Source organism: Balaenoptera musculus, chromosome 10 (assembly GCF_009873245.2).
Source record: "Balaenoptera musculus isolate JJ_BM4_2016_0621 chromosome 10, mBalMus1.pri.v3, whole genome shotgun sequence".
Classification (NCBI taxonomy): Eukaryota; Metazoa; Chordata; class Mammalia; order Artiodactyla; family Balaenopteridae; genus Balaenoptera; species Balaenoptera musculus.
Window position 1 is genome coordinate 78,854,313 of NC_045794.1, and position 24,607 is coordinate 78,878,919.

Consider the following 24,607-nt stretch of genomic DNA (forward strand, 5'->3'; position numbering starts at 1 on the left):
GAATTGCTACTCCAGCTTTCTTTTGATTTCCATTTTCATGGAATATCTTTTTCCATCCCCTCACTTTCAGTCTGTATGTGTCCCTACGTCTGAAGTGGGTCTCTTGTAGAGAGCATATGTATGGGTCTTGTTTTTTGTATCCATTCAGCCAGTCTTTGTCTTTTGGTTGGAGCATTTAATCCATTTACATTTAAGGTAATAATCGATAGGTATGTTCCTATTACCATTTTCTTAATTGTTTTGGGTTTGTTTTTGTTGGTCTTTTCCTTTTCTTGTGTTTCCTGCCTAGAGAAGTTCCTTTAGCATTTGTTGTAAAGCTGATTTGGTGGTGCTGAATTCTCTTAACTTTTGATTGTCTGTAAAGGTTTTAATTTCTCCATCAAATCTGAATGAGATCCTTGCTGGGTAGAGTAATCTTGGTTGTAGGTTTTTCTCTTTCATCACTTTAAATATGTCCTGCCAGTCCCTTCTGGCTTGCAGAGTTTCTGCTGAAAGATCTGCTGTTAACCTTATGGGGATTCCCTTGCATGTTATTTGCTGCTTTTCCCTTGCTGCTTTTAATATTTTTTCTTTGTATTTAATTATTGATAGTTTGATTAATATGTGTCTCGGTGTGTTTCTCTTTGAGTTTATCCTGTATGGGACTCTCTGCGCTTCCTGGACTTGATTGACTATTTCCTGTCCCATGTTAGGGAAGTTTTCGACTATAATCTCTTCAAATATTTTCTCAGACCCTTTCTTTTTCTTTTCTTCTTCCGGGACCCCTGTAATTCAAATGCTGGTGCATTTAATGTTGTCCCAGAGGTCTCTGAGACTGTCCTCAATTCTTTTCATTCTTTTTTCTTTATTTTGCTCCCTGGTAGTTATTTCCACCATTGTATCTTCCAGCTCACTTATCCGTTCTTTTGCCTCAGTTACTCTGCTATTGATTCCTTCTAGAGTATTTTTTAATTTCAGTAATTGTGTTGTTCATCACCGTTTGTTTGCTCTTTAGTTCTTCTAGACCCTTGTTAAATGTTTCTTGTGTTTTCTCAGTTCTGTTTCTGAGATTTTGGATTATCTTCACTATCATTTCTCTGAATTCTTTGTCAGGTAGGTTGCCTATTTCGTCTTCATTTATTTGGCCTTGTAGGTTTTTACCTTGCTTTTTCATCTGTAACATATTTTTTTGTCGTTTCTTTCTTTTTTTTTTTTTTGATGGGTGGGGCTGTATTCCTGTCTTACTGGTTTGGCCTGAGGTGTCCAGCACTGGAGTTTTCAGGCAGTTGGATAGAGCCGGGTCTTGGTGCTGAGAGTAGGACCTCCGGGAGGCCTCACTCCAGTTAATATTACCTGGGGTCTGAGGTTCTCTGTTAGTCCAGCAGTTTGGACGTGGAACTCCCACCACAGGAGCTCGGGCCCAACCCCTGGCCTGGGAACCAAGATCCCGCAAGCTTCATGGCGTAGCAGAAAAGAAAAAAAAAAAGAAGGAAACAAAAAAAGGAGTAGTACAATATGAAAGAATAAGAAACAAAATAAAATTAGAAAGATAAAAAATATATTAGGGAAAATAAAAATATAATTGGAACAACAGCAACAAGGTAAGATAAAACCACATCAGAAAAAAGAAAAATAAAGTGGGGGATGGGGCAGGGAGAAACAAGCCAAAAGGAGAGGACAATAACAAAGTATAAAGAATAAAATGAAATTAGAAAAATAAAAGATTTATTAGGAAAAATAAAAATATAAATGAATCAACAACAATGAGTCAGCAAAGTAAAATAGAACCCCAATCTAAAAGAGGAAAAACGAAGAAGGAAAAAAAAAAAGCCTTGGCTATGGGGGCAGAGTTTAGGCAGGGGCAGGGTTTAGGGTGGGGTGGGACCTAGGCGGGTGGGGGGGGGGGCGACATTCAAGCGTGGGGCGGAGCCTCTGCTTAGGACCTGCGTGGAAGGAGAGAGACAGCCGTGGAAAGGAGGGCCTCTGGAGTGTGGAGTTTCGGAGTTTGGAGGTAGGGCCCTGGGTGAGGGTGTGTGAGTGGGGTGTGGGCCCAGCACATTGGAGGGGGTCTCCAAGTGTAGAGATGGGGCCCTGGGTGGGGGTGTAGGGACGGGGCTTGGGTTCTGTGGGGCAGGAGGGAGGCTCCGAGGGCAGAGCATTAGGCCCAGGAGCCCAACAGGCTCCCCGGTGCCTAAGTGGACAGGGAAAGCGCTGGCCCCGTTCCCTTCCGTTCCTTCGTGCCCCTCCCCCACCGTCTCCCCCAGGGTCCCCCCCATTGCCGCTGGACCCCTAACCATGGGTGGGTCCCACTGGGTGTAAGAACTCCTCCCCTCCCCCAGCCCCTGCTCAGGGTCCAGCCTTTACTTTTGCTCCCCCTCCCTCAGGACCTGCGTGGCTGGAGGGGGCCTAGGTGGGCAGAGGATCAGGCCCAATCTCAGCAGGTTCCTGGGGGCCCAAGTGGGCAGGGGAAACCTGTCCATGCTCCCTTTTGATCCTCTGTCCTCCCAATGGTCCCCCAACTTACCCCTTCGGGCGTGGGATCCCTTCCCCTTCCCAAGCTGCCCCTCAGTGGCGCCAGTCCCCTCCCACCTCCACTTCTTCTCTCCCTTCACTCCCCCCACGCCCCACGCCCTACCTGGTTGCTGATGGTTCCTCCTGTCCCCTTAGGTGTCCGTGGTCCCCTACCGGTGTCTGGTAGGTCCCCTAGTTGTGTGGAGACATGACACGTCATCCTAATCCGCCATCTTGACTCCACCTGCAACTGGGATGTTTTTAGTATCTTTGGTGTAATACTGTTACTTTAATGATTTTCAGAATCGGAAATCAGACTCGTTTACATCTTAAAACTAACTCAGAGAGTCATGTGCTGTGTTAAAATTTTAATTTTAAATCAAGCAAAGTTTTGGAAACTATTCTAATCACATCCTTTCCCTATTTAAAACCTTTTTGAAATCGCTTGGTTTAATACCAATTTCCTTGATTATTAGTCAGTTTTACTATCTTCTAATCTTGGTCTTTTGTATTCTCCCTCCAGAAGTCACCTTTGTGTCCTCCTAGTCTGGGAGGACTGGGGATGGTCTGAAAGATGCTGTAGTAGATGAATTAAAGAAAAGGAAGGAAGAGTGAGGTTCCCAGGCCCAACTTCTGGTCCTCTGGTCCTTGCCCTAGAATCTGACCACTTTCATTTCTTCAAGGCTAGATTCCATATATATCTTCAAAGTTAGTTCCTTTATCTTGGAGCCTGACTACCCCCTGGAGGCTGAAGTGGGAAGGACAACATAACCTCACACTCAGGCTGAGCAGCAACAGGACAAAGTTTAGAAAATGATGGACTCCATATCTAACGTGGGTATTAAGCAAGATAAGTACTAAGATACCAATGTTGTCATTTTGCTCTGTTATTGTAATCTCTAATTAAGATGTTTTGAGAGTAAAAATTCTCTAGTCACCTTAGGAGACTACTGGTATTGCTCATTCATAGCTGTTAGATTTTTTCATTATAGATTAATGGCAGAAATTTTGAGTCATTTATCCTATCTTGAATCCTTCTACTCCTAGAGGGAAGAGTACCTGAAAATAAGAACTTATTATTTAAAGGACTAATATTTCTACCTCTTTGCATTATTTGTAGTGCATCTAAACCATTTTCTGGTAACTTTCTTAGAGGGACAGTGTTGTCCTCAAGGGACCTTTTTACTCTATGAACTCTCCATCCATGGTAACCCTTTTCTGTAGTTGAGTTCCTTTTGATATTTGTTGAAATTCATTCTTTTTTCCCTTGTTCATGACTGGGGAAAGTAACTGTTCAGAACTGGGAAAGCCCCTCTTGTCTTGATTTCTTTCCCTCCTTCATCCTTCTCAGTAAATTATTAAATGTTAACCCTTTGTTGGCAGTGTGTTCAGGTTTAGCTTCCCCTGACCCCCAGCACGAAATCAGTCAAATGAATGTGAGATGGCTCTCACATAATCTCCCACATTTAAAAGAAAGTTAAAAAAAAATCCTCTCTTGCTTGAAAGATTCTCCTTTCTTTATATTTTTAAAGGTTATTATACATCTCTAAAGAACAGTAAGGCATGTTTTATAAGTAATGTTTGTAGATTCTTTCCTACTTGCATTATTGATTTCACTAATGGAAGGAAATTGTTTTCGTCTGTGTATGTATACATTGACAGTATTTGCTATTTTGATAATGGAGCTTGCTGTCTGGAAAAATTATACGTATAAAATTGTAGGTATTGTTGTGTCATCTTATTTTTCCTTAAAATGCATTTTCAGTTACCCGTAGTACATAAAGCTTTACAGTTGTATTTTGTAATTTACTTCTGAATAACAGCTGAGATCAGAAGCATAGCAAAATTCTGCTTTATCAGTATCTGTAATAGAAAGGAAATTTATTAATGGAGTTATTAAATCGGAACCTATTGACATACAAGATTGACCATTAAGTCCAAAGCTAGTTTATTACCATATATGCAAGAATAAATTTATTTCACATGAATTGTACAAATTTTTCTTGAGGGACAAGTCTTTGCCTTTTTTCTGTCTGGGTCATGTTGTTTCTACTATTTTGGCTTCATCACATATCCTCAGAGCTCCAGTATAGATTTTAACATTTTTAAAAAATATGTAAACATCACAAAAGGTAGTAAATTAGTCTCTCTTTTATGTATTTTTATTGCATTTATTAAAATGCAGGTTCCTTTGTCTCATGCTATGACACACAGTTCTTAAATTACTTTTAATTACTTATGTAGTTATATTAACAGCTTTCATTTAAAAAATTTTTTTAATTTATTTATTTTGTTTATTTTTTATTTTTTTAGTTTTTGACTGTGTTGGGTCTTCATTGCTGTGTGCAGGCTTTCCTCTATTGGCGGTGAGCGGGGGCCAGTCTTCTCACTGCGGTGGCTTCTCGTTGTGGAGCATGGGCTCTAGGCGTGCGGGCTTCAGTAGTTGTGGCTCACGGGCTCTAGAGTGCAGGCTCAGTGGTTGTGGCGCACAGGCCTAGCTGCTCCGCGGCATGTGGGATCTTCCTGGACCAGGGCTCGAACCCGTGTCCCCTGCCTTGGCTGGTGGATTCTTTAACCACTGCGCCACCAGGGAAGCCCTACAGCTTTCATTTTTTGAAAACATTGTGGAAAGGGGACTAGACTAGTAGTCAAGAGACTAAGATTGATTAGCAATGATATCTTAAGTGAATCACTTAATTTCTCTAAAGCTTGTTTCCCATCTGTTATAAAGGAGTTATACCAGATCATCCTTTAGTATTAAATTTTTCTTGAATCTGGAAGGTTGGTTTACTAAATGAGAGTAGGCCCCTAGGGGCTTCCATTAATTAGGAAATACAGGGAGAGAGTCTGCTCATTTCCAGTCTATTTTTATTTATTTATTTATTTATTTATTTTATTTATTTATTTTTGGCTGCATTGGGTCTTCGCTGCTGTGTGCGGGCTTTTTCTAGTTGCAGTGAGCAGGGGCTACTCTTCGTTGCCAAGCGCGGGCTTCTCATTGCGGTGGCTTCTCTTGTTGTGGAGCATGGGCTCTAGGCGCACGGGCTTCAGTAGTTGTGGCACGTGGGCTCAGTAGTTGTGGCACGCGGGCTCTAGAACACAGGCTCAGTAGTTGTGGCACATGGGCTTAGTTGCTCTGCGGCATGTGGGATCTTCCCAGACCAGGGCTCGAACCCGTGTCCCCTGCATTGGCAGGCGGATTCTTAACCGCTGCGCCACCAGGGAAGCCCTCCAGTCTATTTTTAGATCAGAAACCCTGGCTCAATTTTAGTTTTCCTGGTTCTCTACCAGGTGTTCTCTGAGTTCCCAGGAGCAAATCATGCCTTAAGGAGTTAGGAGAAAAGGCCCAAAGCTCAATGTACTCCACAGGGCTATAGTGTTAGTGTACTGACTTCATTGTCTCTGGATTTTTAGAATATTGCTAACACATGTAATGTTATTCCCACTACAGAAGATCAGAATGCCTATTCATCTTTATTTGAAATATTTGAGGACATCCTTTATTTTTAAATCCACTTTGTAATTTATTTTGCTGACAGAATCTGGCCAACTATATCCTATTGTTGAGATTTTGCTGATAAATCCACAGTGGTTAACCTCATATCTCTTTAACACATTTATTAAAGTGGATTTTCTACTTTAGTATATATTTTGCCATGTTTTTTTGGTTTTACTTTTCCTTGCAGAAGCTCCCTGATGATAGGGAATAATGAATCATTTTGAGAGAAAGACCTCCCCTCTATCTCTTAACAGAACCACAAATTCTGTCTCCACCTTTTTTATTATTATTACTATTTGGAATAAGGAAAAACGAAAATAAGGTTGGATGTGATCTAATAATGTCCAAACCTCATTTTAATGTTTACTGCACGCTCTTCTCACACCCAACATTTTGCCAGTGTGTTTAACCTGGCTCTAATTTTTTTTCTAAAGCAGTTAAAAATGATAGTTTTCCTTTCTCATCTTGCTTCTGCTGTACCTTCAGTAAGTGCCCAATATATGCCAGTTGATGAACCATATACTGAATAACATTAAGGGTAGCATCAGAACTAGAGAGAGCTCAATCAGGATTACTTTCTTCTCTTTCCTTAGTTAAGACCAAGTCACTATTGCTCTTTGTTTTTAATCAGTTGAGCCTATAAGCTGTGTGAGTTTTCTCCCTTTGCATCTCTTCATCTTTCTTTTGATGGATATGTTTTGTTTTGGACTAGATGTTATTGTACTTAAGTACATTTGTACTATTATATAGGAAAAAATGTAAAGTTAATGTTTTTAAAGCTTTTTGTTGTTTATAACATTTCATGAAAGATTAATTGGATAGAATGAATTTGTTGGAAAATATCAGAAGCCTGCAGCCAGGAAAATTTATGAATATATGTCTTATCTGCTGTTGGTTTAAAAAAAATAACCTAAGTAAATGTAAATATTAAGTAATATTCTCTAATGGTATTTTTTAAACACCACTATCCCTATTACTACTTCTGCAGTTATGGAGTAATACTGAGAGCCACTGAAGAAATTACGTTCAGGTTTTTTCAAAGAACTGCTTCTGATAGGAAAATGCTTAGTAATGATGAAGACACGCCCTCCAGTTCAGTGGCCATTTTGTACGGTAGTGCTGGAGAAACAAGTGGGAACCATCAAAGAAAGAAGTGTACGGATCAAAGGAATATGGTCAAGAGGCAGTAAATTTTTCCTCTAGGTCAAGTGGAGAAATTAGAACTATGCTGCCTGTGAGTAGTTTAATTCATTGGACCAATTTTAAAGAACCCTTTTAGCTTACTTAATCTTTTTAAGTTTTATGATTAGATTTTGCTTTGCTGATAATGAGGAACAATTAAATTAACACATGGATTTGGGGCTTTTGGAATAGTAATTTAGAAGTTATACTGAAATGTGTATACCCCAAAAAGTATTTCCTGTTATTTTATAATATCTTTAATTTTGCAAGGTACTTTTCTATGATATTATTCAAGGTTTAAGGTGGGGGGGGCAATAAGTAGTTATTTTTAAATTATACTTTGTGATTGTGTACTGATTAAAGGTAAGTGAAAGGTCTATAGAAATTCTGTATATTGGCAATATAATTAATAGTAGTGGAGAAATTTATTTCCCTTTGTAGGGTTTTGTTAACTGTGACGGTTTTAGCTCTTTATATACCAAAAGCTTCTTCATTAAAAATAGAGAAAATAGCTACCTTGCGTAATTTGGTCATGACAGTCTTGTCTTCCTCATCAGCTTATTTTGTGGGGTTCTGCAGTTAGCTGGGAAGAAATAAGGAAATCATAGCAACTGACAATAGGAGTTCATCCTTTTCAATCATATTTTCCAAAAAAAATGCTGTTCTATATTGATAATCACATTTAGACCTACAGCTTTAAGCAGTATTCAGATAAAAGACTTTTAAAATATTTTTAATAGCTAATAAATAATTGTTTCCAGACAAATATTCTCCATCAGATTCCTTTTACAGATATCTTTTCCTTAAGATTTTGTTTTGAATAAAAGATCTTTTAGAGGTTCTACTGGTATGATAGAAACTTTTTAAAGTATGTAACTTAAATTATAGTAGTTTTTTCCTGAAGAAACTAAAAATTGATACAGACTTGAAAAAAAAAGTTACCTGTAAGTAATTTGATAAATTCTATTAACAAGGGAATGGAAATTGAAGGCTTCGAAGCACAGATTTATATCGTTGTAAAGTCTTCATTAACAGTTACTTCTACATCACACAATTTCAGGTTTCTATGCCAATGCTTCCTGCCTCCTACTACCTTCTGTTAGTAGCTAACTATTTTCCTATTGCTTTTTGTGTTTAATATAGACTTGCAGAGATCACATAACATCTGACAGTAGTTAGCATTTTGCTTTGATATAGTACTGATGCTGTAAATAAAGGAACTGTGTAATAGTCGAGTAGATCATTAGTTTTGATATAGAAAAGTGCTCGGGATCATTCTATTCATTTGCTAAATTAAGAATTCAGCACCTTTGTAATCAGACCTTATGTTGGGCACCTTTTTCCACACAAATAACACACATGAATATATTGTCATTGTAATAACACTCTACTCTTTCAAACCACTTTTAAGTCCAGCTCATTGGATTTTTAAAACAAGATTCTTTGTAGCCAGCTTCTAGGCTTGTGTAATCTGAGGCAAATGCATATGAATTATAGCTCATCTGAAAGAGAAATGATTGGTAATAAATGTAGATATTATTGGGAGACTTATGCTGACCTGTTTTGAATTTTCTAACTTAATCTGTTAAGTAATTTAAAAATTACAAGCTCAGTTTCTGGTTAAAAAATATGCAAACTATACAAAATACTATATTAGACCAAGTTAATGAACTTATTTACTTTAAGTTATTTGCAATGTAGTGGAGTAAATAACAGCTTTAACTCTGTCAGGCTGCCTAGGTTCAAATCCTGGCTCTACCATTTACTGTCTCTGTGACCTTGGCCAAGTTACTTGGTCTCTCTGTGCCTTAGTTTCCTCTTATCTTAAATGAGTTCTGCCATAAAAGGTTATTGTAACGATGAGAGTTAGTACATAAAAATGTTTAGAACAATGCCTGACAGTGTGGTTACTCAGTAAATGTTTAGTGCTGCTGTTTGGGGAGGAATTAGTGGTGAGGGAATCAACAAATAGATGAGAGTCTACACTGATCATCCTCTTGTGAGAAAAAAGTGCAGCTGGTAGCATCAAACAGAATTAGCAGCCTCCACTGACATTTCCAAACCAGAGGTAAACACTGCTTTAGCCTTAGAAATGGGCAGAGGGAGCAAGTCAAGGGCTATTTCCAGATGTCCACTACCTATGGCCCCCATAGCCTGTGGGAAACTGTAACCCTGGAATGAGTAAACAGAAAAATCATGGAGCCTATAGATCATAAGAATACCAATTCTGTGAAGGTTTGGAGGAGCTGCCATTTTCTAAAATATACTCACAGGGGAAAAGATCCAGATTTGTTTTCCAGATTTAAGAGACTGTAGTTCTGTGAAACTTAGAGCCACCAGTGAAAGGGGAATAATTTGAGATGAGGACAGCCTGAAGAGAGGGGGGAAATATATAAGTGAATTAAAAATTGTACCATGCAGGGCCTGCATTTTAGACCTTACAGAATATAAAATCTGACATATATTAGCCATCTCTTTTACTTTCTGTATTCTGATGCATGTAACAACTTGGAGCCTTGCTGACCCTGGAGGGGTTGCTCCTCCCAGGTTACTAAATGATAGTACACTACTCACCTGGCTACTATCTATCTGCCTAATCATACTGGGGTCAGGTACCAGACCCTACTAGGGACAGCCCTTATGCTCCAGAGACTGCTGAAATCATCCATTTCACCAGCCTTAAGCCTGCTTACCTTGCGTTGCCCATTCCTTCCCACAGAAAGCACAATAAAGGCTCTCTCCCATAATTTCCCTCCTCTCCCTCCTGACTGACCATGGTGCTGCCCACGTGCCCATCCCTCCCTTGTGGCACAGCCTGCTCCCTTCCCTTGGGATCTGTGAATATAACAAACTATCTTTCCAATGGCAGTTGTCTGCTGATCTGTTGGCCTCACCACACCTGTACAATAAAACCTATATTTTAGGGGCTTCTCTGGTGGCACAGTGGTTAAGAATCCGCCTGCCAATGCAGGGGACACGGGTTCAAGGCGTGGTCCGGGAAGATCCCACATGCCGCGGAGCAACTAAGCCCGTGCGCCACAACTACTGAGCCTGCGCTCTGGAGCCCGCAAGCCACAACTACTGAGCCTGCGTGCCACAACTACTGAAGCCCGTGCACCTAGAGCCCGTGCTCCACAACAAGAGAAACCCACACACCACAACGAAGAGTAGCCCCCACTCACCGCAACCAGAGAAAAGCCTGCACACAACAATGAAGACTCAATGCAGCCAAAAATAAAGTAAATAAAATTTTTTTTAAAAACATATTTTAAAATAGTAAGACAAATTTGTGAGAGAAGCGTTAGTTGTTCCTTTTAGATCTCCTTTTTCCTCAGGCAATTTTGTGTTATGGTTAAGGGTGTAGGCTTTGGACTCAGACCAGCTAGCTTCACGTTCTGCTGGGTGACCTTGGACAACTTATTTAACCTCCGTATACACCAGTTTCCTTCTAAAATGGGGGTGGTAGTAATAATACCTCTTTAGAAGTTTGTTGTTAGGAGTAAATGAGGTATTATAAAATATGCTTAACTTAATGCCTAACATATAATCAACTCAACAAATCTTAACTATTTTTACTTTTACTCTTATTATTTTCCAGCTTTGGCTTTACTCTCTTCTAAAACATTGATCTCTCTTAGGACCCTCTTGTCTTCTCACACTATGAGTTATCGTTAGCTGATCTCATTTACTCCATGTGTTACCATACCTATATGCTCTTGTATGGGTTTGCCACCATACCTATTTGCCAAAAAATCTATTCATTCAGACTAGGCCACTCTCCTGATCTCCAAATATTTTAGGTCCAAATTACTCACATTTGAATATCTCACAGGTTCCTCTAACTCATTGCCTCCCTCTTCAGACTTGTTCCTCTGCTGCTATTTTATATTTCAGTAAATAGCACCACCTACTTGTTCAAACCAAAAATGTGGGAGTCATCTTAGTCATCTCTATTGACAGCCACTTTCAGTCATAAATGGATACCAAATTTGGGGGGAAGAATTCACAAACTAAAGAATGCTTATTACATTTTGGGAGAAGGAGTAGTGATTAGGGGTAGGAAAAAAAGTTTTTTAACATTTTATATCTTTTTGTACTGTTTGAATTTTTAATTTAAAAACAGTAAGAAAAAAAAATCCATGAAGTTGAGCAGTTGAACTTAGTTTCCTTTTATAGGTAAAGCAAAGTTAACTTTTCCTTGAATATCCTCTGGGAGAAGTTAATGGTAGAAAATTACTATAACTGTAGTTAGTATAGTAGGTGCTCGATAAATATTTGGTTAGTGGTAGATGAACAAATGATGATTGCCATTTAAGTTTCCCTTTTGCTAAACTTTTCTAGTGGAATGCTGTTAGCAGTCAATCACTAGCATCTAGAAGACAGAGCAAATAGTTGATGAGGAACCAGAATCAGAATTTGGCCAGTAGTTGTTGCAGACTACAGATTGCTTTTCTAGAAAGGTATATAGCTCTTCTGAGAGAGCTCTTCTGGGGAAGAGAAGGAGAGTGTCCAGAGGGTACATCAGGATTAGTTTGGAAAGAGCATCTTAGGGTTCTGCTGGCTGTTTCTCAGCCTGATGCAGGTGCTTGCTTGTGGGCCTATAGCATTGACAGAGGTGTGCCAGTAGCCAAAGGAAACCACTTCTTAGTAAGATGCCATTTGTGGAAGAAGCTAAATTTATTTAGATATCTAACTTTCCTAGTTACATATGTGGCCCAGTTAGTCACATATATATTTCTTATATATAAGAAATATATATGTTGAGACCCCAACAGAAATTTTTTAATAAGGAAATTATTTTATTGGAAAACTGAAGTTCAGACGAACAAGAAGTTCATTTAGAAATAATCTCCAAATATAACCAAGTGCTGTAATTATTTTGGTTTTATATAGTATTGGTGGCTGGTTAAAATTTTAATGCTTAAACTCTGATACAGTTATTTTGAAGGTAGCTCATTTCACTGTTAGAGAGCCTATTGAGTTTTTAGATTGCAAGTCATGGAAAAATAACTAATTTTCCATTTTGGTTTTTTTTTTTTTTTTTTTTTTATAAATTTACTTATTTTTTATTCACTTTTGGCTGTGTTGGGTCTTCGTTTCTGTGCTCCATTTTGGTTTTTGAATCATTTTCCCAAAGTAAGAAGTAAGTAATGAAAGCAGCTGCTGGGCTACTTATTTTGGGGGAATTTTTTCAACCTGTGATTCCTTATACTCTAAAACAGGGTTTCTCAACCTCAGCATTGTTGACAGTTTGAGCTGCATAGCTTGTGGGGCTCATCCTGTGCATTGCAGGATGTTGAGTAGCATCCCTGATCTCCACCCATTAGATGCCAGTAACACTCCTTGCCTCCTCAGTTATAACAACCAAAAACATCTTCAGACATTGCCAAATGTCGGAGTTGGGGAATGGGGGCAAAGTCTACTTTGAGAACTACTGCTCCATAGGAATATACTGGGGTTTTGTTTTTCACTGTCTAAACATGGCTTCAAAAATCACATAATTGAGAATTGCTTGTTCCACAAGCTTCACATTAATTTTTGAAAAGTAAATATGAATAATTGACACCGATATGTAATTAGCCATTTATTTCTACCTCCAGTAAGACTGGTAACTGGAAATCTTGTTGCTGGAGAGTACTTTTGACATTTGTTGTTTTAGGTGGAAGTACTGAGTGGCCTGAATTTTTGCAGGAAGTTTGCAAATCCAAACATTTGCCCAGTGTTATCTAAATTTTTTTAGTAAATAAATAAAATATCATGTACACATATTATACTATTTGATGCTTGTGTGATTAACTGACAAGTTCATTTAAAGATGTTACTAAATTAATGTTCGCTTTTTGTCATAGTCTCTTTCAGTAGATACTAAAAGTACCACTACCGTTATATGGAAGTTTGTAAAGACTTGAGTGTTCTATTCTAAAGTTTAATAAACTTATCTTTTTCCCAGATTAAAATAATAACTTGAATTTTTTCAATTTTACATTTTTTTGCCATAGTATTTTCTTAAATCTTTTATACTAGACTCTGGGAAAACCTAGCATCTGACTTTTCAAAACTTTTATAATAGAATTTAAAATTATACATAAAAAGAGTAATACAGTGAAAGTTGCATGTGCCCATCACCCAGCTTCAGCTTGAGCAGCTGTTAACATTTTGCTAAACTGTCTCTTCTGTTCCCCTCCCACCCCCATCTTTTTTCTTGGAGTATTTTAGAGCAAATTCCAGACATTACTTAATTTCACCTGTAAAATTCAGTATGCATCTCCAACAGATAAGTAATCTCTCTCTTTTTTTTGATGCTAACTCCAATACAATTATCTAAAAAAATTAATAATAATTCCCTAATATCATCTAATACCTAATCTGTGTTTGGATTGCCTCAAGTATCTCAAAAATGTCTTCTTACAACTGTTCAAACCAGGATCCTAACAAAGTCCATCTATCACATTTGGGTGATACGTCCCTTTAGTCGTTAGCAGTTTTCTCCACCTCCACCTTTATTATATCATTTATTTGTTGAAGAAACTGCGTAATTTGATCTGTAGAATTTCCACATTGTGGACTTGGCCGATTACATAGGATAAAATGGCATTCTAGTTAGCACAAAATTCTATATTTTAACATACCACTTTTTTATCTTGTTTCCCAAAGAACGTCGTGAGTTTTGTTTTACTACCTGAAAAGTTTAAGAACTTAGTAGCATTCTTATTTTGTACTTAAGGAAGCTAAGACCAAGAGAGGGTTTTCCTGAAACTAGCAACTTAGTTGGAAAGTATCAGACTACTCAGCATTTTCCTTGGTACTGTTGAAAGCCCAGTGTACCATGGTTTTATCAGAAGTGTCATGGGATGAAACTTTTTTAGCAAAGACCTCACCTGTTTTGTTTTCTCCCCTGTGCCTACATATTACCTGCTACATGGAGGATATTTAATTAGTATTTATTATTATGAGTTGTCTAATTCTGCCAGGTTTGGCCTACTCTTCCCTTTCTGGGCTAGAACCTGAAGGATTACAACTTGTTCTATCCGTAAGGGTTTAAAGCAGTTTAGGAGAGCAAACCTAATAATAAAAGCATTTTACTCATCACCTCCATTTCGGCACTAGTTAATCTTCCTTTCTTTTTTTTTTTTTTTAAATTTTATTTATTTATTTATTTATTTATGGCTGTGTTGAGTCTTAGTTTCTGTGCGAGGGCTTTCTTGCCACAGTTGTGGCAAGTGGGGGCCACTCTTCATCGCGGTGCGCGGGCCTCTCACCATCGCGGCCTCTCCTGTTGCGGAGCACAGGCTCCACACGCGCAGGCTCAGCAATTGTGGCTCACGGGCCCAGCCGCTCCGCGGCACGTGGGATCCTCCCAGACCAGGGCTCGAACCCATGTCCCCTGCACCGGCAGGCAGACTCTCAACCACTGCGCCACCAGGGAAGCCCTAATCTTCCTTTCTAAATGCAAACCAGCAATAATGGTACTGGCACTTATGTAGAATGCACCATAAATCATGCAGAAAATAAACAATGCATTAAAATGCATTCAAACTTTATATATCCATTAGTGTGGGATCTGATATCTTGGAGGGAGCATGAAGTGCAGGTAGTCTGGGACTTAAAGAGTCATTTTATTGCAGTGCTTGTTCAGCAAAAATACTGGGGTTTCCTGTCTATTTTTGTTTATTTTTCTTACAAAAATATATTTCAGTCATCAGAGCAATCTTAGCACAACCAAGGACTGTTGGCATTTTTTCACTTAGCAAAATTCTTTCTGGTGCTGTGATGTGTGTTTTCTGTCAGCTAAAATTTACAGGAATAGTGAACCACAAGGATTTCCTGAGGAGAAGCTCCCACATGCTGTGTCTGGGATTTCTCATATTTCTTTTGGCAGCAGTAACATTCTCCAATACTACAGAATTACAGTTTGAGTCCAGTGCTAATAATTTCTCTTCAAGAAAACAACTTAACTGAAACATTTGTGGTTCTGTTTCGCTTGAACCAAGGAAAAAGTTATAACAGAGAAAATTACCTATCACCACCTACTCTGCCTTACCCTCCACAAAAAAAAAAAAAGTCCCGTTCTGAAGCTGGATCAACCTATAATAATACTCATTATATGAATCATAGAAATTTCTGTGTGTTCGTTTTTAAGCCTAATAGCTGCAAACCTCCAAATATAGTGGTTAAGGCTGTTGCAATAGGGAGCCTCACCTTGCTGTAAAAGAAAAAGTATTTTATATTGGATGATCAGGTTTTATACAAAGACATTATTTGCCTCTTTCTCATTCTGTCATGCATGTACAGAGTATGAAAAGCTAATCAATATGGTTTCATATTGCCTGTTAAAATTAACCTTTTCAAAATTATCACTTGTCAAGTTTGGTATGGCTATTCTTTGATAACACAATTATCAGAAAAGACTTAAAATACTCCTCCATTTCCAACTACATATCTGTTTAAGCTCTGATTTTCTTTATATACTTAATCCAAAATAAAAAATTACAACTGATTCAATACAGAAGTGTATATAAGAATCCAGCTACCTCCTGTTAAGGTAGACTTCAAGAGATGTGCAAAAATATAAAACAATGCACTCTTAATACATTTCTTTCATTGTGGAAAAAAAATTTTCGTTAAAATTATGTTGTTTACATAAATTTATAATGGGTTTATTGTTATTTTAAGTAAGTTAATAAATGTTTCAATTTTTTAGTTTCAATTTCCAATATGGTAAATATTGTTAGACAGCCACATAAACAAAAGCTCTTTGGGAGCTTCAGTAATTTTTAAGATCATAAAGGGGTCTTGAGACCAAAACAATTTGAGAACCACTGGTCATGATTTGGTTATCTGAGATCTTTCAAATAGTGCACAGGTTATTTGGCAGTTTCAGAGAAAAAGATAATTTTATCTGCCAGACATTTTTTAAATTAATATAAAATAACTTTACTAAAAATCCCTTTGCATTCTTAAAAATTGCTCTTGTGCTACAAGATCTATCTTGGTCAGTTCTTCTTGGCTAATGTTCAGTTTGTTAACCAAAGGATGTTTGTTTTTCATTTGTGTGTTATCATTGGTTAAATTTTTTTAATTAATTTTGGGCTGCGTTGGGTCTTTGTTGCTGCGTGCGGGCTTTCTCTAGTTGCGGCGAGCGGGGGCTACTCTTCGTTGCGGTGTGCAGGCTTCTCATTGCAGTGGCTTCTCTTTGTTGCAGAGCACGGGCTCTAGGCGTGCGCAGGCTTCAGTAGTTGTGGCACACGGGCTCAGTAGTTGTGGCTCGCGGGCTCCAGAGCACAGGCTCAGTAGTTGTGGCGCACAGCCTTAGTTGCTTTGCGGCATGTGGGATCTTCCCGGACCAGGGCTCAAACCTGTGTCCCCTCTTAACCTCTGCGCCACCAGGGAAGTCCCATCATTGGTTAAATTTTCTTTTGGCTCAAAGGTGATTGAATCGTAAAAGTGGAAATAAAACAGTAAAATAAATGCTACAACTCAGAATACTATCATAAACATAGTCAGTAGAGCTTTAGTGTTCGTATAGTCTGAGCTTATATGTGTTAGAAAGTGATATGATTTGCATTAACAGCCAAAAAGAGAAGAGTGCAGACATGAAATACGATGATGACTGGAATTAACATTTTATTGGACCTGCAGTACCTTCATCCGTTGTCTCCAGAGGTGGTCTACTCTGAAATTTTGCCAAAAACTTAGTTACATAAAGCCATGAAACAAAGTACAATGATGGCCTTGGCAAGCCAGAATTTTCCAGAACTGTGAAACAGTGCTTTCTAGGCTGAAAGTGATGAATTCTATCACTAAAGATGAGGAAGAAACCAGAACTGCTAAGGCATCATTCATAGTTGCGTAGCACAAATGGGTATGTATGTCACACCTTTGACCAGAAGCTTATGAACCAGCCAAAAAGTTATTGAGAAGTTTTGTTTGGAGAAAAGTCGGAATAAGTTACTGGTAGAATTACCGTATCAAAAGACACTGTTGGGGCTTCCCTGGTGGCGCAGTGGTTAAGAATCCGCCTGCCAATGCAGGGGACACAGGTTCGAACCCTGGCCTGGGAAGATCCCACATGCTGCGGAGCAACTAAGCCCGTGCACCACAACTACTGCGCCTGTGCTTTAGAGCCCGTGAGCCACAACTACTGAAGCCTGTGCGCCTAGAGCCCGTGCTCTGCAACAAGAGAAGCCACGACAATGAGAAGCCCACGCATCACAACAAAGAGTAACCCCTGCTCGCTGCAACTAGAGAAAACCTGCGCACAGCAACGAAGACCCAACACAGCCAAAAATAAATAAATAAATAAATAAATAAATTTTTTTTTAAAAAAGACACCGTTGGACATTATCAGTAGTACACAAGGTAAACAATTAATGCTGCTGTTTTGTGAAATATGAAATAAGTGTTCCAGACTATGGTGATCCACACTGAGTGTGTATGCTCTTAGTTAATGTGCAAACAAAAAGGGAGAACAAAGTGTTCATTGTATCTCTTCTGTGTAATCACTTCTTAAAAATCTGTTACAGATACTCCATTTTGTTATTTTGTGAGCTGTGACATAAGCTGGAAAAGGAAGGGATATTGTGGTCAGTGCTGACTTAACATCAGCTAAGTGTGCTGTAAGGAAGGACATTACAGTTTGAATAAAAAGAGGTTTGGCCCCGTCCCCAGCCCCTAGGCCTCCTCCCAGAGAACAATTAGCAGGCAAGAGTGTACCTCATGATCTTAATTGAGTTGGGAGTCAACAGACTAAGGCTGTTGGGCCAATTTGTACTCCCGCTGTGCCTTTTTTATATGGCTGGTGAACAAAGAATGGTGTTTTACATTTTTTTAATGGTTGGGGAAGATACCAAAAGAATGATATTTTGTGATGCATGAAAATTATAAAGTTTGGTATTTCCATAAATAAGGTTTTACTGGAACATAACCACATTCATTGGTCTATATATTGTCTGTGGCTGCTTTCACACTACTGCAACGGACTTGATGAGTTGCAACAGAGACCATATGGCCTGCAAAGCCTAAAATATTTACTATCTGGCCTTTTACAGAAGAAGTTTGATGACCCTTGAATTAGAGTAACTCCACTTTGATCCATCTTATTTATTGTTCTTCCCCATGGGAGTTCATTTGAAGAAAGGGTTCTACTGCCTTAAAAACAAGTTTTGGGTTTTTTTCTAAAGTATGTAAACTTTTCCAAAGGTCAGCCCAAAGAGCTAGCGTTCTTGTTCTTTTGCCACTCTGGGGGCAGAGCAGGGTGGGGTTCACAGTTCAGTTTGAAAATACAGATTGAGTAACTCAAGGCAATATTTGAAGATACATTATGGGTGATAAAAAGATTAACCATTTGTGCCACCAGAGATTTTAAGTCTGATAACAGGGATAAAATTCTTCCTCCTTATTTTTAAAATTTTTGCATATTTTTCTCAAAAGAGAAATTAAACATAGCTTAAAAGGAAGGCATCTGACTCATCTTCCTGTTCCCTCAAATTAATATCCAGTGAATTGCTACCAGTCCAGCAAATTCCCACTCTTCCTCATTTTTCCAAACTCAAAGATACATTCCCTAAAAGCGTTGGTCTAATTTAGCTACCTCCTGTTTCCATAGCAACCAATACATTCCTGTAATTATTAATTTGCTTCGTGTCTCTGTACTAAACTATAAGTAAGCTTCTTTGGTGTCTTCCTCTCTAAACACAGGAGGGACTATTTGTAATTTTAGGTAATATAGCACAATATTTCAGAGCACTGGCTTTGGAGTCAGACCTATCCTGCTTTCTCTAGCTGAGTGAATCTTTCCTCATCTATGAAATGGGAATAACAGTAGTAATGATGATGGTAATTTAGTTTGTTGTAAACCTTAACTGAGACGATGCATGTAAAATGCTTAGTTGAGGTTTTGCCACATAGCACTATGTCATCTGAGTGGCTGTTGTTTTGGTGGTGGTTGTTATTGTATCTCTAGTGTCTGACATGTCTTTTTTAAGTATTAAAAATCTTGTTGAATGGAATCAAGATTTATTTTAAACATTTACCAACTTTGTGCTTTAGAGAAGACTAAAAGTTAAAATTAAAGCTTGCCACTTATCTAGAAAGAGTTGTCCCATGGATTTTCATTCAATAGTGATGATGATGTTTCTGTTCGATGTTCTTTTTTTTTTTTTTGGTCTGTTCCAAAACCTGTGCTCTTTCCACATAGCTTATGTAAAGTTGAGGTATAAATTGAATGCTTACTATGTGCCAAGGACTGTTCTAAATGCTTTATATTTATTTAGTCCTCGTAAGAACCCTATGAGTTAGGTATTAGTTATTATTCCTGTTTTTAGATGAGGCAGCCGAAGCAGAGAAGGATTATAAATTGCCATGGGTTACCAAGCTAGTAAGAGGGAGAATTGGGACTTGACTCCGCAGTCTGGCTCCAGAGTTTGTATTCTTAACCTGCACAAACCTACCTCTCTTATTTGCTATATGCTTGTATGTAGGCATATTTTAGGCAACTCCAACTTTCTTGGAGTTTTAAGTTTGTTTACAGTGCTGGCATATGATACATAATACTCATTTGTGCTTGAATGGATTAATATGATGGTATGATAAATTTATAATTGATATAGTATGATCATTGATTAATTCTTCTTGGCTTCAAGTAATAACTGTTTTTCACTGTAGGTCCTTTTCGGAGCTATCTTTAGCCAGGATTAGCTATTATGAAGCAATCTATTCTAATACTACAAAAATGTGGACAAAGAAATTGCTTAACAAATCTACTTATATTCCTAAATTCATTTTTTCTTGCTGGTACTCACTCAAAAAAAAAAGTCTGTGTTTTATTTAGTTTTTCCTTTTTGGGGTTACTCTGTTGAATTGTTTGTTGATTTTTTTTTTTTTAATGTTATGTGGCATTGTGACAGATAATTCAGTTCTTTATAGAAGAAGCCTTAAAGAATTTGGGCATACTTGTCATAATGTTGAATTTGGCCTCTAAAACTTCTGAAATACAGTTGACCTTTGAAACATAGGGGAGTTAGAGGCACCCACCCGCGTATAACTTCACAGTCAGCCCTCTCTGTTCTCAGTTCCTCTTCCTGGGCTTCAACCAACCCTCCATTGTGTAGTGCTATAATATGTATTTATTTTTTAAAATCTTCATCAAAGTGGAACCCCACAGTTCAAACCCTTATTGTTAAAAGGGTCAACTGTAGTAATGATCTTGAAATTTACTTTATGTCTCTTTCAGAATTCTCCACTTTACCAGTACTTACAGGATTTGGGACACACAGACTTCGAAGTATGTTCTTCTCTGTCACCAAAACCAGAAAAATGCACAGTGACAGAGGGACAACAAAAGCCTCCTGCAAGAGCCCTGCCAAAAGTAAGAAGGCATACTCATTCTCTTTGACTCAATCTTTTGTTCTTTACTGATTATTTAAACTGCCTTTACCCTTATCCTTGCAAAAAACAAAAACAAGAAAACACCTTGTTGGCACCTCCATGTTCTCCCTTGCACTGGTAAGACTTTAATTTTTATTTCATCAGTAGTACGTGTCTGTTTAGATAAACATGAATCCTTGCTGTTTTGGACTATCTCATGGGTAGTTTGTATAATGAATTAAAATTAATATGATTAAAGATTAAAATATATTACATATTTAAACATTGAAGTTATCTGGAAGGAACCAGAAAAATAAACTAAAACCTTAATGAGAACCCAACTATAGGATTCCTATAGTAACTAGAATTTTTTTCTTTGAGGGAGATTGGGATTCACATATATACACTAATATGTATAAAAAAGATAACTAATTTCAAAAAAAAGAAAAAAATAGTGGGATAGCAAGTGCAGACAAAACAAAAAAAATTTTTTAAAGAGAATGCAAATTATAAGAAAGCATATTAATACTTAATAAACAGTTTCAAGGATATATGATGGAGTGGGTGTATTTACCTCAATTTCTGGTGCCCTTTATATCTGCAGTATCATATACTTTTATACAGTGAATATTTCATAGTTGATGTACATCGTGAGGCTGAGATACTAGAAGAAGCCACCAATAATTATGTTCTATAAAATACATTTACTAGATTGATTCATGTTCTGTTAGCTGTATTTATTAAAATCAGAAAAATTCCAGTACATTTCAGTTTTAACAAAAGGAATTCTAATTTAACAGAAAAAAATATAACCAGATTACCTCATTTCTTAAGCATTCTGGTTTAATCAGTGTTTTACTATAATTCAAGTTCCTTTTGGGAGGAGGATTTTAAAGTTTTCAATTAGTCATTTACTCTGTGTGATAGAAAGGAAAAGATCTTTCCTTCTGTACTTCTTAGAAAAACTGTAAAATGTGAAGTAACCAAGCTGGGCCCAATTGCAACAGCAGAGTAAACACCAGAGAAATGGGTTTTTTTTTCCACTAACACTCACAAGGTGGGAGTTAGGGGAGCAAGAGTCCTCTGTACTTAAACCCTTTCTTCTCCTTGCTCCTTTCAAATATGAATGTTCCTGGGAAAAGTTTTGAAAGCAAAATCTAAAGATATATCTAAAAGATTATTGGGACTTCCCTGGTGGTCCAGTGGCTAAAACTTCGCGCTCCCAACGCAGGGGGCCCGGGTTCAATCCCTGGTTGGGGAACTAGATATCACATGCTGCAACTAAGAGTTCGCATGCCGCGACTGAAGATCCTGCGTGCTGCAGTGGGGATCCTGAGTGCCGCAGCTAAGACCCGGCATGGCCAAATAAATAAATATTTTTTAAAAAATAATAAAAATAAAAGATTATTTACAGACTAAAATTTGAATTTGAGATTACTTGGCAACAGAAGACAAAGAATGGGCCAAGGGATAGTGTTGGGGCAGGAGATGGACATTGACCTCTTGTGTGTGTGAGTGTGTGTGTGTAAACTTGGGTTTTGTAAGTATTTAATTTTCATTTATGACAGGTATTTTTACATATAGAAATGTTGTTATTAATTTATAAATAAATGAGAGTTTAAAATTTCATCCTCTTAGAAATAGAGGAACAGTAAAAAGCATAGCCAGAGGGTGTTTTTCAAAATTACCACATGTCTAGAAAATTCATTTAGTCTTCATGTTACACATTTCAACTGTACAAGCTATATCTTTCTAAAATGGAGTTTTTCTAGATATGAGGCAGCTAAATTTTAGAAAGAGTTGTTATTCCTTCTTAGGGGATATATTTTTAGAATTGCCCCCCAAATTGTGTTCAAGCTATGAAGTAGCAGTTATTTTCTTTGGAAAGCAAATTTTCTGTATGAGTTCATGATGAAACAGTCATTAGCATTAATCACCCTTTTTAAACTTTTTTTTTTAATGTGATTGTTAGAGTACTTATTGAGTAGTCTGTACTGGTATTCTTTTCATGAATATTCATTCTCTGCATATTTTTGTTCTGGTTTCTGTTCCTGTGATTATTCTTAAACATTCCTCCCACAAAGTTTCAGCATCAGTCCTCTTTCCTTGATCTGTTTTCTCTGAGCTATCTCATCTACTTTCTTACCCTCATTGGCCACTTTTGTTTATTCTCCATTTTCACTGAGTTCCAGATACTTCTTAGACTTTTCCATTTGCCTGTGCTCCAGGCAACCCAGATTCAATATGTCTAAAACAACTTTTTTTTCTCAGCACTCCTGAAACAAAATATTCTTTCTGTATTCCCAAATTACCAGCCTCTCAATTATCTTGCAATTTCCCATCACTCCCACATTGATTTGGTCATTAAGTGACTCAACTTCTTTGTCTCTAAAAGCCAATCCTTATTACCATTTTTGCTACCCTAGTTCAAGCCTTTATCATTATTTAGCTGGGCTGTTGTGTATCCTTCTAATCATGCTTCTTGGCAACACTCATTCCCTGCTAGTACAGCCTCTGCACTGTTGCCAGTTATTTTTCTAAAGTGCTGATTTTTATTGTTTCACTTCCTTACATAAAAACCTTTGGTGACTCCTCACAGTCTACAGGATAAATTCCAAACGATTATTAAGACCACAGTCTTTTAAAACCTATCTCAGTGTACCTTTTAAACTTCATTATTCTTCCCTTGGGTCTTAGCTGTCCCAAACTATGCCGCCATCCCCAATGGCATGTACTTCCATGGCTCTCTCCTTTATTCATCCTTTCCCCTTGCCTGGAGTGTTCTTCCCTCCATTGTTATTAAATTCCTATTCATCTGTTAGGGCTTAGCTCCAGTGTCAGCTCCTCTTGACCTCCTTTTTCCCACACTTTTTCAGATTTTACCTTGGTTTGTAATTATTTGTACTGTCTCTTCTAAGTTCTTGAAAACAGCAGTTATGTATATTCATCTTTGTTCCCATGACCCTTTTTCAGTACCTGGAATATAATAGTCACTCAGTGACTGTAAACTCCATTTACTGGCCTGCTCAGGAAATGGGCTATTAAGGTAAATTGAATTTTTGATTGATTCAATAATAAAACTTTATTTCAATATGAGACAGTTTTTCTAAAATTGATTAAAATATCTTTCTGCCTTAGTATTGTAGAATGAAATGCTCTTAATATTTGAGAACTTGGAGTACTTGGTTTTCATTCTGAAATACATACCCAATACCATCGTCATGTGGACATAGGTAGTATATAGTGTACCCAAGATACGTAGGTTTACAGGTCTCATTCCAACTCACTGAATCTGAATCTTTAGTTGGGGGGCCCAGGAGTATGTTTCTGACTGAATCCTCCAGGTGATTCTGATGTGCGAGTAAACTGGGGATCTAATAAGGAGGCTGCAACACACTGGCAAAGCATATATAATATAACCTAGATGACTTTTTTCTTCCTTTTTCTGATAAAAATTATGATTAATTAGAAGTAACTTATTTGAAGTTTTTCTGCTATTGAGGTGTGCTTTAATAATCCTTTACAATGTCATTCATCTTCAGCGAGGCATCCTGTTAAAAGTGGCTGAAACCATCAAAAGCTGGATTTTGGTTCAGTGCAGTAAGAATGATGACTTACTTCACAAGTTGGTGAGTGTTCACTTTACGTCTTTTTTGTCACTTTTCAGGACTCCGGTTTATTAGTGAGAAAATTGATGAATCCGAATTTGTTTTGCTACTGATTTGGGCAGTGATTGATTTTGATTAGAAATTCTGGGCTATTCTTCAAAAGGAGACTGTCTGCTTCATGAAGTGTTAAAGTTTGTTTGTATCACCTAAGGAAAAAAAAAAGGAAAGGAAGTTCTTCAGTAACTGGGGATCTTTGCATTTGGACTCATTAGTATTATTTCATAGGTCTTCTAAGAGGTTATTAGCCACTGAGAATAGGATATTCTGGTAATTATTGAAGCCCTATTTGTTAGATTACTCACTTCCTGCTGCCGTCTTCCTCCATTGACAGGTATTCCTCTCCGTGAGGAAGGGAATAGATCTATTAGTGGGATCTTCCCCCTTTTCATTAGGAATTTGACTG

The 24,607-nt window shown here is 37.7% G+C and overlaps 1 protein-coding gene across 9 annotated transcripts in view; it reads left to right on the forward strand.

The window, feature by feature from the left end:
* VEZT (vezatin, adherens junctions transmembrane protein) overlaps nucleotides 1–24,607 on the forward strand; it is a 72,841-nt gene that overhangs the window by 15,022 nt on the left and 33,212 nt on the right. For 5 of the 9 annotated variants that reach the window (XM_036865534.1, XM_036865540.1, XM_036865535.1 and 2 more), the window contains exons 2-3: nucleotides 20,403–20,537; nucleotides 24,079–24,165. In XM_036865534.1, coding sequence (XP_036721429.1) covers nucleotides 20,403–20,537; nucleotides 24,079–24,165 — 222 coding nt within the window. Of the gene's footprint in view, nucleotides 1–2,640; nucleotides 2,755–3,173; nucleotides 3,325–6,977; nucleotides 7,224–20,402; nucleotides 20,538–24,078; nucleotides 24,166–24,607 lie in introns of those variants that run through there. The other 4 variants (XM_036865539.1, XM_036865538.1, XM_036865536.1 and 1 more) reach the window with 4 other exon arrangements.